The sequence below is a fragment of the Eutrigla gurnardus genome (genome assembly GCF_963514095.1).
Source record: "Eutrigla gurnardus genome assembly, chromosome: 18".
In the NCBI taxonomy this organism is placed as follows: domain Eukaryota; kingdom Metazoa; phylum Chordata; class Actinopteri; order Perciformes; family Triglidae; genus Eutrigla; species Eutrigla gurnardus.
Window position 1 is genome coordinate 1,364,060 of NC_139929.1, and position 17,251 is coordinate 1,381,310.

Here is a 17,251-nt window from a genome sequence, read left to right on the forward strand (position 1 = left end):
TAGAGAGAAATGTTGCTAACAAGTTAAACTGTTGCTAACAGGCTAAACTATTAGAGAGAAATGTTGCTAACAAGTTAAACTGTTGCTAACAGGCTAAACTATTAGAGAGAAATGTTGCTAACAGGCTAAACTGTTGCTAAGAGGCTACACTATTAGAGAGAAATGTTGCTAACAAGTTAAACTGTTGCTAACAGGCTAAACTATTAGAGAGAAATGTTGCTAACAGGCTAAACTGTTGCTAAGAGGCTACACTATTAGAGAGAAATGTTGCTAACAAGTTAAACTGTTGCTAACAGGCTAAACTATTAGAGAGAAATGTTGCTAACAGGCTAAAATGTTGCTAACAGGTTTAACTATTAGAGAGAAATGTTGCTAACAGGCTAAAATGTTGCTAACAGGTTTAACTATTAGAGAGAAATGTTGCTAACAGGCTAAAATGTTGCTAACAGGTTAAACTATTAGAGAGAAATGTTGCTAACAGGCTAAAATGTTGCTAACAGGTTTAACTATTAAGATAAATGTTGCTAACAGGCTAAAATGTTGCTAACAGGTTTAACTATTAGAGAGAAATGTTGCTAACAGGCTAAAATGTTGCTAACAGGTTAAACTATTAGAGAGAAATGTTGCTAACAGGCTAAAGTGTTGCTAACAGGTTTAACTATTAGAGAGAAATGTTGCTAACAGGCTAAAATGTTGCTAACAGGTTAAACTATTAGAGAGAAATGTTGCTAACAGGCTAAAATGTTGCTAACAGGTTTAACTATTAAGATAAATGTTGCTAACGGGCTAAACCAGAAAATCAGCAAGTTCTCACATTTCACAAGCTGGAACAATAACGTTTTTTATGATAATAAATATCAAAATAGTTGTTGAATTATTTCTAGTTATCGACTCATAATTGGAGTTTTATTTTAAAGAGTAAAAATCTCTGGTGTCTAAACAGATCTAAATAAAAGTGAGGATGCCACTGAAACAGATCCACGTCGATGTCACAATCACATAATATTTATATTCTCATCACAGCTCCAGATTTCAATATTACTGTCAGAACATCTCCTCTAATAATGACAAACTCCCCAACGACACTGACTGAAGCTGCGTTCAACAGCAGCTTTACAACCGTTCCATCCACTGAGCTTGAATTTAACAACACGCAGATTCTTCCTGAACGTCCGAGTAAAGATGGTGTGTTTCGGGAGTTTGAGGCAGAAACATCCAGACAAACCTACACTGAGCTGAAACACTGCGTTTCAGGCCGCAAATGTTGTCATACGTATACAACAGAAAAACCAGAGCTGCACGCTTCAAAAACATGCAGTACGGCATTTTCCAAAATCTGTAAGAAAGTGGGCGTGCATCGCCACGATCAAAAATTCAACGGAGAGGAAAAACAAGCTTGATGTGAAATATTTAGCAGAGGAGAACACCGTGCCGCCACTTTCACACCTGAGCAGCACTTATGTTGATTAAATATACATTTGAGGACGTTTCCTCAAGTTCAAAATCAGCTTCTTCCTGGTCAGACGCCTCAGAACGAAAACCTCCGAGGACATTAAACACACCACAGGTTCTACAGCCGCACCATGCAAGACGTTAATGCTTACTTTAAGGTGACGCGGTTCAGGTGACGCGGTTCAGGTGACGCGGTTCAGGTGATGCGGTTCAGGTGATGCGGTTCAGGTGACGCGGTTCATTTATCGTGGACCCACGATAAAAAATAATATCTATATAGATTTTATCGGAATGATTGTACAGTATAAAAACAGAACCTGACTTTGAAAATACATGACAAAAAATACATTTTTACTTAAATAAAATGTACAAATGTATCTATCCTCTATTTATGCAAGAGCTCATGATTTATGATCACTTTATTTAAGATGATTTGATTGATTTCCACTAAAGAAGATGTGTGTCTTGTTCCAAAATGTGTTTGCAGGATGATTTAAGCACATTTTGATAATTATTGGTATGATATTATACATCACAATTATTCTAAACAGGATAAAACCTTTGTGTCTTTCATTCAAACATTCCCTGTTTTTTCTGAATGAAAAGATTTACTTAAAAATAAACGACGACGTTGAGCAACAGGGCAATAAAGTGACGACTTATTGAGACAAGTTTGGATAATTTCTATTTTGCCGACTAATCTTTTGGTCAACAATCCAAAAATTCAACATTCCAATAATTAATATTCCGTTTACCAGTGTTGAAAAAACGAAGCAAAAACTGCAACTTTTCACATTTGAGAAGCTGTTTGGGTTTTTTTGTCAGATTCATTTGCTGTCAATCAATGAATTGATTGATCGGCTCAGTGTCTCGGGTTTCTGGTTGTTTTGAAGAAATCAATCTGAGCTCTGGGAAAGTGTGACGGACATTTTAAGACATTTTAGAGACGGAACCGTCAATGAGCTTTTCTTCAAAACAAGCAAACGCGGAGAAGAAATATAATATTCATCTTCTTTGAGAAGACGTATCATCTACTGGACACCACGCTTATTTTGAAGTGACCACACACACACACCTTCTGTTTTCTGTGAACACACACACTGACACGTCCATCACACAGTCAGGACAGTCTGTCAGGCTTCAACACACACACACACACACACACACACACACACACACACTCACACCTGAAGGAGTGTTTGGCTGTCTGGCGTTCCCACTTCCTCCCGCCGCGTCTCCATCATTAATAACATCTGCCAGCAGCAGGTTCTGCTCTGATAAACACTCTCGGCTGGATCAGGAGCTCCGATAGGCCTGCAGCTGCCACAGTTTTACCTCAGAGTGTGTGTGTGTGTGTGTGTGTGTGTGTATGTGTGAGTGTGTGTGTGTGTGTGTGTGAGAGTGTGTGTGTGTGTGTGTGTTTGTCGCTGCAGTGGGAGAAAATAAAAGCTTTTCTAAATGACGAGGCTGATCAGAAGGAGAAGGGAGGGTTTGATGTGTTGGAGGACGGGTTTCTTCAAAAGGCATCAACGCCACAGATCCTCTCTCTCCTATAAATGTGCCCCCCCCACCTTTTCACGCCATCTGCCCCCCCAGAATCTACCCCACGTCATCCTGGAGACCCCCAGACCCGGGGGGCTTTCCGGCTGCACGGCGCTGCAGGTTTTACGCAGACAGAAAGTGACAGATGAGTAAAAAGCTGAGGCTTCACCTTTTCAGCCACACGTTCGATTCCTGCTGCAAAGCAACAGCGTTACCCCCCCCCCCCCCCCCCCACACACACACACACAGCGGGATGAATCCACGAGAAATGGGCGTTTCAGGCAACAGGGTGGCTCTCATCCAGCATGCATCCGGGCTTCCTCCCTCACAATGTAGGCCTTCAGAGCCCCGCATGAATAAAATATGCCCCCCCCATTATATAAGGCAGAGATGCCATGTTCCTGTGTGAGATGGGTCGTACCGGAGGAGCAGCGGGCGAGGATGGCTGTGATTGAGATCCATAGAGAGTGTTTGAGAGAGGGGGGGGGGGGGGGGGGTGATATTCCCCAGCATCCTCCTCATCCTCAGCTGCTCCGCAGGCCCAAAAAAACACACACGGAGGGAAGAGGAGACATCAAAGAGCCCGCTGGCCCTCCGAGCCGCTGGCACGCAGCGGTGCATCGCTATGCTATTATTAAACCGCACATGCACACGCACACGTGCACGCGCGCACAGGTAGATTTGTGTCAACATCTCAAGGTCAAACAAACAGGGGTTCGGTTCCCGGACCCAGGCGGGCCGGTCGCGCGCGCGTGTGTGTGTTTAAAACGGCAGACAAAGGGCAGCGGTCGAACCCCGCAGTGTGTTCCCGCTCTGCCCTCATCCTCTCCCGGCTACAGAGAGCTGGCCAGGCCGGTGGCTGACAAACATCTGGATGGGAGGAGCGGGAGGGGGGAGGAGGAGGAGGGAGGAGGGGGAGGAGGAGGGGGCCGCAGGAATGAACGGTTAGATTCCGTTAGTAGGCTGCCGGTGTGGATGGTGATGATGAAGGTGGTGGTGAGATAACGGTATAACGGAGGGGAAGAGGAGGAGGAGGAGGAGGAGGAGGAGGAGGGAGGCTGTTTTTCGCCTCCCTTTTAATAATGTCTTACCCTCTGACAGCTCCAGCTCCAGCTCCGCCAGCCGGGCTCGGATCTCCAACGGGATCGGCGACGCTTCGCGGTCCGCCATTCGGGCTGTAGAAAACACCTCCCCGGTAAACTGCCGCCTCCTCCTCCTCCTCCGCCGCCGCCGCCGCTGCTGCTGCTGCTGCTGCTCCTCCCGCCTCCTCCTTCCGTCGCTCGGACAGGGAGAGAGCTTCTCCTCGGCGGCCCCTCCTCGGCGGAGGCGCGGTAACAAAAAAAAAAAAAAAGCTCCGCGGCGTCGAGGAAGAACAAAGGGGGGTGATGTGGGTCCGGTTTTAACGGGGACCCGCCATGGCGCCCGGCTCCTCGAATCGGTGAAGACCCCGGTGGCTCGGTCGGTCGCTACGCTGCCGTTGCGGTGGTCGCGAGGGTGCTGGTGAGGATGACGAGGAGGGCTCGCGCAGCCCCACACAGTCAGCGCCGTTTGCAGCTTCTTGCCGCGGGTGTCACGTGACTCTACGGAGGAAAGGAGGGCGGTGCCGGTCATCACCGGAAGGGGGCGCCGCGAGCAACCACACCTACACGACACAGTGACGGTGTCGTTTTCCGCCTGAACCGCGGATTTGTTTTTGACTCGATTTATTTAGTTATTTGTTAATTTAACCACAAATAACGTATTATATATAATAATGTTTTTATTATTTAGTATTTAAAATAGTATCTATAAGGAATATTCGTTTTGTAGAAATGTATTTTATATATTTTTAATTTGCTGGGTTTATTTATTTATTTGTTAATTTAACCAAAAATAACGTATTATATATAATAATGTGTTTTTATTATTTAGTATTTAAAATAGTATCTATCATGAATATTCCTTATGTAGAAATGTATTTAAAAAATGTTTTTAAATAATTTATTCAGGGTTTTATTTTTGTTGTCATGCAGCACAGTTCCGAATAGGGAGTTTTTTTAAAAGGCGATTAAAATCTTAGCACTTATAATTTTCAGAAGCTTTCAGCCACAACGCATGGTCTTCCTTCATGACTTCCTTAAAACTGTATTTTAAATGTGTATTTGGCTTAAAAACAACCTTATGGAGCAAACATTAAGGCACCAAAAATGTTATATTCTACTAATGAAAATGGCCACAACTCTTCCTTCCTCTATGTTTTACTTGACTTAATTTGAACTTCCTGCTGGATTTAGCCCGAGGCAGAACGTGTAGTAGACAATGTCATTTTGAAATCAGCAGCTTTTTCTGTTTTTTTGTTGTTGTTTTTTTTTGTAGCCAAACATCTGCAGTTATAACTAATTAATGATTGGTCAGTGATGTTCTTCTCTTTCATAGATTGCCCTGCCGGTTGCCTTTTTCTTACGTCCACATGCATGTGGAAACTAACGCTCATCAGAATATGATTAATATCACAAGGTCAAGCAGTCTTTAATTAAGCCCAGCAGGATTGAACGAGCCTGATGTGGCGCCGACACATAAGCGAGCATTAATTTGTCCGTCTAATACAGTTCATTTCATTAGCGTGATTCGTCACATTCATTATGCCTGTGGCCTTCCAGGAATCCAATCATCCTCACTGTAAACAAGTGAGCAACTGTTCTAGTGTGACTCATCTGCCATCTGCTGGCTGTGAGACAGAACCACAGCGAGGCCGTGAGACAGGGCGACACTGCAGCAGAGCATCATTCAGGCCTGAATGAGAAAGACAACATAACTTTATGGGAATGTAGAAGAACATGAGTTTGGTGGAGAAAAGCCTTGATGACTATCTAACTATATATATAATATATATCTATCTATGTTTAACTCAAAAGGCACTTTAATATTTGTTCAATAACATGTACATCTATACAGACAAATAACACGTACCACAACCATGCCTGCTCTGTCTCCATGGCAACTACTTTACATTTAAAATGGTGTTTTCAAAACAAAAGCATCAGACTCACTGCAATCAAATTCAAGTTGTCAAACAGATCCAGTGGTGTGTGAGCGTTGATGCCACCCGGAGCAGCCTTCTTCATGGGGCGACGCTGACTCAGCACAGGTGGAACCAAAGCCTCAACACACTCATTTCTCACATAAATAAAGAAATAACTCAAAAAGTACATTCTAAAATGAAATTTAAAAAAAGTCATGCAGATGAAGTATTGATGCATTCAGTGCATTTCAAGGGAATCGAATGAACACAGAGGTCTGATGCTCCCAGGACTCGGTTCATTAAAGTCTGAGAATGGAAACAGACTGGGCGACTCGTACTAACATTTAGATAAAAAGCATCGTGTGTGTCCACAGCAGCCCTGCAGACTAAAGAAAAGCACAGATGTGGGGGGAAGTAAAAATCACGGTGGAACGTCCTGTACAACAAGAAAACATCAAACACAGAAACGATCAAAGACGAGCCGTCGGAAAAACGAGACGGAATCCAAACGTGGCGATCGCAGAACTAACTCAACGTTAAAGATGCACAAACACATTTACAGATTCTTCTTCACGGCTTCCTTCCTGAAAGCTGAATAGCTGAAACAACCTGAGCGGCTGGCGACCCCGGACCCCCAAAGGTCCTGGAGTCCTGAACCAGTTGGAGTTGATTTAAAAAGGCAACATGGCACTCACTCGTCTTCTGCTCTGTGAGCGACACAGTAAATAAAACATCTTCAGCTTATTTAATGCCCAAACATTCAGAAAATAAATTGTCTTATTTCACACGCAATGTGATCACCGTGGCAACAGAGCGGGCTCAGACGGCTGGCTCGGAGAGGTCGGGACCCGCGAGGTCAGCGGGTGGCACCGGCTCATTGGACGCTCTCTGGCAGATCTCAGCGTAGCTCATCTTCTTGGACTCCTGGCCAATCAGAGACAAGTGTGTCATCGCACTGATCTGACAGCGAACATCATCATTGATCTTAAGTGTCGGGTCATATTTCCACTCTGGCTGATGCTCATAAAGGATCAAACATAAGGTCATAAGAATCAGAATGCACGTAAAACCAAAGTCAGCACCGCGTTTTTAAAGCAAATCCTCGTGACATCATCGACCTGCGGTTGTAGCAGGACGGTAAGGCTGACCTCTCTCAGCGAATGCTGCTCACTTCTCGTATTAGAACACAGTTGGCAACACTGAGCTGGGCTTTCTTATGCTGGATCACTTTTCAAATCCAGCTCACTCTGACTAAACTCCATGTTGAGGGACTTTGATGTTTTCAAAGGATCAAGAAGGACATTTTTACAAAAGGGCTCCAAAGAGCTAAAAGCCTGAATCCTGTCCCAACTGTCCAGACTGAACTAACATGTGCTGCTTCAGACAGACCGGTTTGAAAACTCGTCTTACTGTGAGTGCTTCCTGTGTGGGCGGAGCCGGGTCGGCCTCGTTGCTCGTCTCTGCATGCTCCTTCACATTCCTGCACACAGCAGCAGAACAAACTCACTGCTGAACTCTGCACCGAGCACAGCCGGCGCCATCACAACCGCAACGCTGGCACATCACGAAGAATGGAAGGATTTACACGGCTGTCGTCTCGGGGACACTTACGGCTCTGTGATTGGCTCGTGGGACGCCGTTGGTGGCGATGCACACGGACTGCTGCTCTTCACGGGAACCTGTGATGAACCAAAGAAGAAGAGACTGGGGTTGAAGGACCTGGTTGTGTGTGTGTGTGTGTGTGTGTGTGTGTGTGTGTGTGTGTCAGGCAGAGAGACTTGGTCACCTTGACGTTGCCGTTGACTGCAGGTGTCGTTGCCGTGACAATGTTCGCCGTAGGAAGAGAAGGGAAGCTGTCGAGGTCGAACTCAGGGGGCGGAGACGGCTGACGAGGAGGTGAATGGCTCGGTGCGTTCTACACAAACACACACACACACAGTCAGTACACACAAACACACACACAAACACACATGACCAGGTGACTTACGTGAGCTCTCCCAGCTGACCGGTCCCATGACCTCGGGTGGCCTCGGCTCCTCGGGCCCGGGTGTCCTCTCCTTGGGACACAGCAGAGCGATGCATTAACAGTGTCTCATGCTGTATTCTGAATGTGGGCCACACGTCTGCACCGTTATCATTATCATGAGCAAACCTTCACCATCATGAACAGTGAGTGTAACGGGAGGAGACACTCACGCCGCTAGAAACCCCTCCCTTCATTGCAGCAGCCTTGGCTGTAACTATGGCAACGCCTTGATGATTAAGTGTAATTCAGGCTTTAACCTAAAAATTCACGTCTTCTGTCTTTATGGTTTTATTGTCTTTGCCGTTTTCTGACTCGCTGACTTCACCGTGTTCTTCCATCTTTATCTGCTTGTTTTCCAGCTGAACGATGTTTCCTTTGATGCTGCTGCACTACGGCCAGGCCGACTTTCAGGGGAGGTTTACACCACTACAACTGAATCTACTGGTGCCACATGGAACACACACCCACCCCTCACACACACACACACACACATCAACCCCCTCTGAGAAGCCTAAATGTACTTCTACTTTTTTGCACCAGATTGATTCATATTACTTTATAAATGTACAAAACTGTTCTTTGAAGTGTGAAACACAAAGATTGAACTTGGCTCGGCCGTTGAAATAGTTCATGCTCTCCCGACTCCACGTTGTTTCCTTACCTTCCTGGACCAGCAGGGGGCATCACAACTTGGCCGTTGGGCTCCGTCCTTCCACCTCGGCCCTGGCGCCGCGCGTTGCCCCGCGGGCGCCCTCGACCCGACCTCATCGGAGAGGAGGGGAGCCCCGCCGGCGGCTGCTCTGACGGGTGTGAGGAATCATTCTGATTGGACGACCGTCGGTCTCCGGAATTTGACCAGCCTCTCCTACAGAACACACGTCATCACAAAGTCTGATGGTGGAGATATTTGGTGGCTGGTAAATGTGTGCAGTGATGTGAGCAGCAGCTACCTCTGCCTGCGAGCGTTGTAAGGTTTGAAGTTGGAGAGTCCGTTCATGAAGTCATTCATCAGTGTGTGATGCTGCTGATAAAAACAACATCAACAGCTCCATCACGCTGCCAGCTCCAGACGGCACACATTAAACGGGCTGGAACAACAGACGCTGATGTGGATGCACTACTAAACTCACCATCCAGGGCTGCTGGAGGGGGTTTGGGGGGAAGTAGGAGCTGTACTGGTCGCCACACGGCTCCAGCTGAGTTGGTCCGTAGTCGTTTTTTGGAGCAAAGGAAGTGACGGCCTTCATCCTCACCATGATGGGTTTCTCCTTAAACTCCCGGACATCTTCTCTGAGGTACTTGTAGGCCTGAAGACGAGCACAGACAGGGGGAGGTAACGTCATTAAAATATATTGACAGACATTCAAAGCTGTATTCAAAAACATCAGTTGGAGCTTTGATTCAGTGGTAGTATTTTACCTGCTGGGCGTCGGCCTCCGACGTGAAAGTGATGAACCAGTTATCGTTGCTCACAAACTCACAGCTCAGGAACTTCGGCAGATTCTCCCCTTCAAAGAGAGCCTCCACCTCCTGCAGCACAACATCATGTCAAACACATAGCAGAGGGGAGGGGGGGGGGGGGGGGGGGGCAGATTCATAACTCCTGAGGTGTGGTGTTGGGGAAGGAAAGAGAGGAGGAGGAGGAGGAGGAGGGCGAGGAGGAGGAGTCAGATTCATACCTCCTGAGGTGTGGGGTTGGGGAAGGAAAGAGAGGAGGAGGAGGAGTCAGATTCTCACCTCCTGAGGTGTGGTGTTGGGGATCTCACGCAGGATGATGACACATCGACCCTGATGGAGTCGAACCTTCTGTCCACATGGAGCTACATGGACCAGTGGCATGGCTGTCGGCCAATCAGAGAAGAGAATGTCTCAACAATCATCCACATTTATCACTCTCACTCTGAGAAATGTAAATGATTGTAAAGAGATAACAATAAAAAAATATATAATATTAACATCTGAATGAATGAAGACCTATATTATTATTATTATTAAAAATACCATTCTAACAAATATCAGCCAGACACACAGAAACAAACACTGACATTTCAAGATGTCGGAGATGAGGTCCAGGTCCGTGCTGAGACTCTTGATCCTGTCGAGGCTGGCCAGGGACGCGATGGAAACGTACTGGTCGCTGTCCATCTGGGAGTTGAGGTACAGGTCGTTGCCAAGGTGCTCCCTGAGGACAGGAGAGGGACAACAACCACATCACTGAACTGAAGACAAGGAGGACCTCACCTTACAAACAACCATGAAAGTTCAACCTCCTGCTCCACGTCAGTAAAACCAACATGACAAACCACCCAGACGGCGAGACAACGTGTGATCATGTAAACTACCCGATGACATGACTTGTTCAGCAGAAAGGTGAGTGGGTACCTGGTCAGGAAGGACTCCATAACTGTCCTCAGCTCTTCTCTGGTCTTATCTGAAACCAAAGGAGTTCATTACCATCCTCTGAGCAAGGCATTGCTTTATCAATAAAAACATATAAAAACCAGCTGCTACCTGTGACAGGTGGGTGATCGGGTTCCCCACTACCTAGAGGATCCTCAGCAGGCAGCGTCTGGTACTCTGCTGTGCTGGGATCAGCCTCAGCAGCAGCCTCGGCCAGGCCCATGCTCTCCAGCTGGAACTCCAGCTCGGATCCTAAAACACATCCGCACAGCATTTTACAAACACGCCAGAATTTACATGCAGCAGGGATGGGTTTGAGCCTACCGTTGTGATTGGTCAGATCCTCGGGGAACTGCAGCCACGGCTGCGGAGCCTGAAAGTAGGCGGGGCCAGGGACGTCCATGTTAAAGTTGTGATTGGTCCAGACCTCAGCATTAGGGTTAAGGGTCGGGGCAACAACAGGTCCCTGAAAATAAAAAAGACACAACGTGCACAAAATTAATCTAACAAGAAAAGTTAAGTCAGGCTTTAAAAAACATGATTATTATTATTTAAAAATATCAAATGAATGAATATCAAGACAGCAGACAATAGCTTCTGTTTCACATCAAGAAGAGAGAAGAAGTATTATTTAGTAGCTCTCACTGAATCTGATTCAACCTAATATCTAATAGTTAAATGTGTTATAAAATCCATACATTCATATTTAATTTCTCTCAAAGCTAAAAGAGTAATGTTATTACAGATTTACTCTCAGTTATAAATGACATTACAGCTGATCCACCGGTTGTTTCCCACCAGAGGACGGAGACTCTGAGTCAGCCTGGTTATATAAGGAAGTCTAGAACCCACATCAGAGCTGTGACAGTCTGAAGGACGTGTGTGAACATGGATACAAACACAGTGTCCTGGTTAAAGACTCGGCCTGCTTCAGGTCCAGGGGTGGATGTGTAGAGCTGACCTGCTCAGTGTGACTGTTGGGATGAAGAGTGAACACTTACAGACTGAGTGCAGTCCGTGTGCCAGTCCCACACACAGCGTCCCTGTGGCATCACTGTGCTGTAGGGGTACGCTCCCAGCAGAGCCATGGACGGCTGCAGCTCCGACACCAGGGCCGGGATCTCCACGTCCGTGCCCGTCACGCTCTCACCCTGGACGGGCTCGGCGTCGGGCGTTCCCTGGGCCCACACCCCGCAGGTCTCCTCCAGACCCAGCTTGATCCAGGGGTGGGGGTAGAGGAGGCAGAGGGAGGAGTCCACGTCCTCTCCCAGCAGCTCAGACACCATCTCCCTCATCCCTCCTTCCCTCTCCTCCTCCTCGGAGGTCACAGCAGATGGCTGGTGACCCAGGAAGTGGATCTCGTACGACGGAGTCGAGGCGTAAGCATCGATCTGACCTGGGTCCACGGGGATCAGGCTGGGGTCCTCCTGGCCGTCCAAAACGGAGTCTTTGTAATCCGGACAGCCGTGGTCATCAGGAATCACATGTGAGCCTTCACAGATGCTGGTATGGACCTGGACCTGGTCCTGGACCTGGTCGGGGGGCGGAGTCTCAGCAGCTGAGATATCAGGAGTTTCTGGAGGAATATCACTGTCGTGTGCAGACGTCTCCTCCTGTAAATCAGGATTATTTATCCTATTAACTTCCTCTGAGTGGATTCCACCTGATGAACTTTCAGGTAAACAGTCAGCAGGGTGGAAACAGTCAGGGGAAACGCTGGAGGGTAACACCTCTGGGACACAGTCACAGTCTTCAGCACTGGTTTCCAGCTGAGACCAGCTTCGAGCCGTTTCAGGTAACTCTGGAACATATTTGCTGCTCTGACATATTTCTGTTCTGGTGACAGCCTGTCTGTCATCCTCGCTCATGAAGACATCCTGAACAGGCTCCTCTGACACCTCGGCATCCTCAGGACCGTCAAGCCGTTTCTCACAGTCATCAAATCTGTCATCGCCATGCTCATATTCAGTGAGTGGAGCGTCCACGTCTTGACCAGAGGTCTCAGCGCTGCTCACTTCAAACGTTGGATCGTTTGAAGTGACATCTAATTGGTTGGATGTGAAGGAGTCTGACTGTAGAGACGGGGTTTTAAAGTCTGGGAGCGGGTTAGAGTGGCAGGAACAGGCATTCAGTTCACCGGGCAGCGATGACACGGTGGAGACGGTGGAAACGGAGGACACCTGGGTGAGAGTCGTGTCTGCTGTGCCACTGTAACCAGCATCATCATCCTCACTGTGGCCTCTGCAGACACTCACGGGGATCGCCTCGCTCTGCAGGAAGGGTTGATCCACCTCAGTCTGTCCTCCAGACGGAAGCAAAACCACCTCCTCCTTGTGTGGCGGTTCGAGGTCGAGGTCGAGGTCCAGCTCTGGAGAACTGGAGCGGGAAGTCTCCAGTTCAGCAGGTTCAGCAGGTTCAGAAGGTTCAGCAGGTTCAGCAGGTTCAGTTGCTGGTGGTGAACTTTGGATGTGCTGCTCTGTTAACAGCTCAGACTGGTCCAGATGAGTAAAGTCAGAAACCACACTCTGACCCAACTCTTCCTCCTGGAACTGGACGGTTTCCTCTGCTGCTGTGTGGTCCCTCGAGCACACACTCTCTTCCTCTAAACACTCACTCCCACTCTGCTGCCATGCCTTCACTGTCTCAGCCCGCACAACTTCATTCTCCTCCTCCACACGTGCACTTTGACCTGCGGGTGACGTCATCAACATGGATTCATCCTTCTCGTCCTCTGCAACTGTCTGGCCGTTCAAACCTTCAGGCTGAGCATCGTCTGACACAGACGCCTGTGGTTCCTCGCTGAGTGTCTGACTGCCGGGCGGCAGCGGCGGTGGCGGGTCACGTGGAAGGTCAACCAGCTGTGGAGATGCAACAGGACGAGGTAAGGTGGTCTCCTCTGCTGAGGGTGACTGGTCTGAGGGGGTCTGTTTAAGGACGGAGGGCGACTGTTCTGCAGCACGTGACGGCGTTGAAGCTGGTTCCTCATCATGTGACTGGCTGGTCATGTTAGACCCTGTGACATACAGCTGGTCACAGGCTGCGGAGGCCTCGCTGTGTGATTGGCTGGAGACCGGAGCCTCCACCGTGGAGGGCAGAGCAGCTGTTTCCATCTCAGCTGTGTGTGGTGAGTGTGTTGCTCCAGCTGTTGGGGACTGGCTGTGGATCTGGTCATGTTCAAGGTCATCAGCGTCGATGGGACATATGCTGTAGAAGCTCTGGGTCCTCGCTTCAAAACCTTGACACAGCGCTGTGGCGCCGACACAGACCTCGTCACCTTCCTCCCTCCTGGGCTCGGCGTCGGGGGGAACCAGCTGTGTCACCTGACACGTGCTGACCAGCGGCGGCTGGTCACCCGGCGCCTCACTCTCGGTGACGTTGCCCTGGCAGGGAGCAGAGGGCAGCCTGGCGGGAGATGACCAACACTTCACCGGTTGGTGCTTCTGGCCGGCTGGGAGCTGATTAAACCACTGAGCCTTGCGTGTTGCATTCTCTAAAATCCTCCGTTTGGCTGGACTCTGCGTGGGCACCTCCATGTAGGGAGCCGGTGCACAGCTGGGCCGAGAAGCATGTGTCATGCCTGGCTCTGTGTCCGTGTTTGCATGTATGTTTGTGCTGCTTGTGTTAATAATAGCCCCCTTCTCCTGGGGAGTGCTGGCTGGATTAAGATCCCTTGCGCTGTGCGTGGTGCTGTCCACGCTGCTGCTGTCCACGCTGCTGCTGTCCACGCTGACCACGGCCGCCTCCACAGACACATTGCCGTCCAGTTCCGGGTGTCTGTCCTCATCTTCTAGAGTGTTCGTCAGGGCCGGTCCGTCCGCCGCACACGTCTCCTCTTCGTCCAAGCACACATGCTGAGCTACATCCGCGGCGTGTCGCCTGACCCGGTCTGTCACCTCACTGAGCCCATCGTGTAGCGGGGGCTGTAACAGACTGCTCCTCTCACTCTGTGGGCGGGGGTAGAGCTCCTTACTAAAGCAGCACCCCATCCTCTCTGGCCTAAAGTGGGAATAAAACACCAGACTGTACTAAGAGCCGACACAACACGAGACTAAATCATGAACGGCTCCTCGCGATGGCTCAGCCACATGCAGAAAGAGAAAAGACCCTCTACTCCCCCCGGCTTCGCCTCTTCCCTTCCCTCCCCGTTTTCCCCTCCCCTGTCCAGAATAGCAAATGTGAAGGAGCTCACATGGTCCTGCCACTCAACAGAGGGCTGCACACTGTGTGTGTGTGTGTGTGTGTGTGTGTGTGTGTGTGTGTGTGTGAATGTATGCGGGAGCCCTAGTTAGGCTACAGTTTGAGAGGGGTCAGCACATGGCCCAGCAGTGACCAATCACAGAGCAGCAATGCAGCAGTGTCCACTCCTCCTCCCTCTCCCTCCCTGAAAACTCCCCTTGTTCCTTCCTGTCGTCCCCCCATTCATTTGTCCTCCCCTCCCACTGATGCCTCTCTAACTTACATCAGTTTCACCCTCGCTGCCCCCCACAGCCTCCTCCCTGCCTCCCCTCACAAGGCCGCCAAGGCCCCAACAATCAATCAGATTGTTCAAAACAATGCATGTATGTAACAATTCCTTTATATATTATTTCTATATGTTTATTCATCTGTTGCATGCAAATATTTTTGATAATATGTCATAAAAGTGACATGAACTTTTCAAACAAAATGTGCTTTGTGTATGGAGATTTGGGAGTACTACCTGACTGTGCAGTGACAGTAAACTTCACGGTACCTGGTAGTAGTAGTAGACGGGATCCAGCCCTTTGAGCATTAACGGCACCTGTGGATGAGCTGGATGCGGGTTTGACATCATGTGACTTGAGCTGGTCACCACGGAGACTGGCAGGGGAGGGAGGGGGAGAAGGATATGAGTCACAACACCAGCTGGCATGATGGAAACACTCTAACAACCAGATTACACAATATGGACTAAAACTGGTAAATAGTGCAGACTGAATCTCGGTAAACAGTCACAATATCCGCTCATTACAAAGTGTGTTTGTAACGAGCAGATGCCCATCTAATAGGGTCACCTCACTATTGTCTACTTTCAATATGCACTAAAACTGTTATTAATCAGATAATTACTGACTATACCAACTTATGCAAATAACAGTTTAGCGGAGTTTAACATTATGGTTTCAAATGTTTAACTAACAGCTGAATTATCTTAAATAAAATAGTTGTAATCAGTTTGTATTTTTATTTCATTCCAGTTTCAATAATACATCCATCCAAAATCAAAGTATAGTTGGACCACAGAGAGATCTGTTTTAATGGAAAGTTTAACCACTTTTTACTATATTCAGGGTAACATTTATCATCCTGGCAGCGGCTGATATTACTGTCCAACCCATCTTATCCGACACCATAACTGGATTAAAGGTTGCAATTTCTCAACCTGGTGACTTTCAGTCATTATTTAAAAAAAATAATGTTTCTTCAAAGTTCCTACACCTTTCTCAAAGTACAATTCAAGCACTTTCCAAGCATTTCCAGGTGCATTTCCATGCTTTTCCAGCCCCTTCCAGCTGTGGTAAACTCCATCTTTGTATCAATCCAATGGTCAGTATTCAGTCTACTTATGATGTCACTTGTTCATCACATTAAATGAGATGTTATTGTCCTCTAAACAACCAACATGATGTTTGGAGACAGCTTTTTACAGAAGGACCACAAATGAAAGGACAACTAATGATCACACTTAACTAGCAGATCAATAAAAGGAGCATTGATGAGCAACTGACAACAACGTCCAACAGTGTGCGTTGAGTTTTAATTAATTTAACCTCTTAATCGTCATTGTGAGACGCTGCTGTGCCTAACTGTTTTACGTCACATTAACAATAATAATCACGTTGAGCTAGCACTGATGCTAGTTAGCTGGCTAGCAGAAATGACCCGTTTTAAGGGAGGAAAGTGTAGCTTACGTGTATGTGGAGGTCAATCAACCGTCTTCGTGCTGACGAACTGGAAATTAACGGCAAATTAACGGCAAATTAACGGCTAAATGTCCGTCTGGTTAAAGACTATAGCCGTTAAAAGCTATCGTTAGCTAGGTCGGGATTTCTAACGTTTCAACTTTCTCCGATTCATTAACGACCAATTTTTATTATTATTATTATTTTTTTTTTTACAATATTTACAATAAAAATATATTACAGTGAGAGTTGGAAGCTAGCTACCGTGTAATAACGCGAGCTAACGGCTACTGTATGGTCCGGCAACGTTAGCTGGAGAGGTTTAGATCATAAAACATAATAAATAAATATATTTCTGTAAACGTGAATCAAGTTCACAGAGTTGTTTGTGTCTTAAACGGCATTCCAGGCTAAACGCGGAAGCCGTTAGCTAGCCAACGTCTGGAACTACAGCAGTAACGTTAATATGAGGCTAACGGCTAGCTGAAGCTAACTATGCTAATACAACATCGATTATTTGTTGTAGGGAAAAAAAACCGTTAGTCGTGAACTCACCTGTTACCTGTCCAGCTGGCGATGCTGCGTTGAGGTCCAGCTCGTTTTTCTCCGGGTTTGCGGTGCGTTTGCGGACTCTCTTCTGGTCCGGTTCGGTTCCACTGACGGAAAAAAACCGACGTTTACCTCCGCTCTCCCGAGCGCACGCGCGCTCTCCGCGGTTGGCGTTCCAGTAAAACCCGGTAAATTGTCATAACGGTCGAACCTGCAGGGATGTAGAGTCTGGATTAAACAAAATAAAATATATATTTCATGTTGTATTTATTTTATTTTATTATATTTCTGAACATAAAGGAAGCAGTCTGTTGTAGAAATCACATTTAAAATAATGTCGTCAAATATTAACATAATTAG

General features: G+C 47.5%; 2 protein-coding genes across 8 annotated transcripts in view; both read right to left on the reverse strand.

Moving 5' to 3' along the window:
- LOC311028572 (disco-interacting protein 2 homolog C-like) overlaps positions 1–4,542 on the reverse strand; it is a 38,322-nt gene extending 33,780 nt beyond the window's left edge. For 3 of the 6 annotated variants that reach the window (XM_084033217.1, XM_084033213.1, XM_084033212.1), the window contains exon 1: positions 4,086–4,541. In XM_084033217.1, coding sequence (XP_083889343.1) covers positions 4,086–4,164 — 79 coding nt within the window. In that variant the 5' untranslated portion in view covers positions 4,165–4,541. Of the gene's footprint in view, positions 1–4,085 lie in introns of all 6 variants that reach the window. The other 3 variants (XM_084033215.1, XM_084033214.1, XM_084033216.1) reach the window with 2 other exon arrangements.
- A 1,092-nt stretch (positions 4,543–5,634) lies between these two features.
- Positions 5,635–14,500, reverse strand: LOC311029198 (uncharacterized protein). Of its 2 annotated transcripts, none has more exons than XM_084034211.1 (15): positions 11,423–14,500; positions 10,746–10,887; positions 10,533–10,673; positions 10,404–10,452; positions 10,067–10,203; positions 9,759–9,862; positions 9,441–9,551; positions 9,152–9,328; positions 8,972–9,042; positions 8,683–8,886; positions 7,983–8,052; positions 7,782–7,910; positions 7,607–7,674; positions 7,406–7,475; positions 5,635–6,919 (listed from the first exon to the last, which is right to left on the reverse strand). In XM_084034211.1, exons 1-15 carry the CDS (start codon positions 14,405–14,407, stop codon positions 6,815–6,817), a joined length of 4,563 nt encoding a protein of 1,520 aa, XP_083890337.1. In that variant the 5' UTR covers positions 14,408–14,500; the 3' UTR covers positions 5,635–6,814. The 2 variants fall into 2 exon arrangements, with proteins under 2 accessions (XP_083890337.1, XP_083890336.1); XM_084034210.1 differs by having other exon boundaries at positions 8,972–9,045.
- Between the last annotated feature and the right edge of the window lie 2,751 nt (positions 14,501–17,251).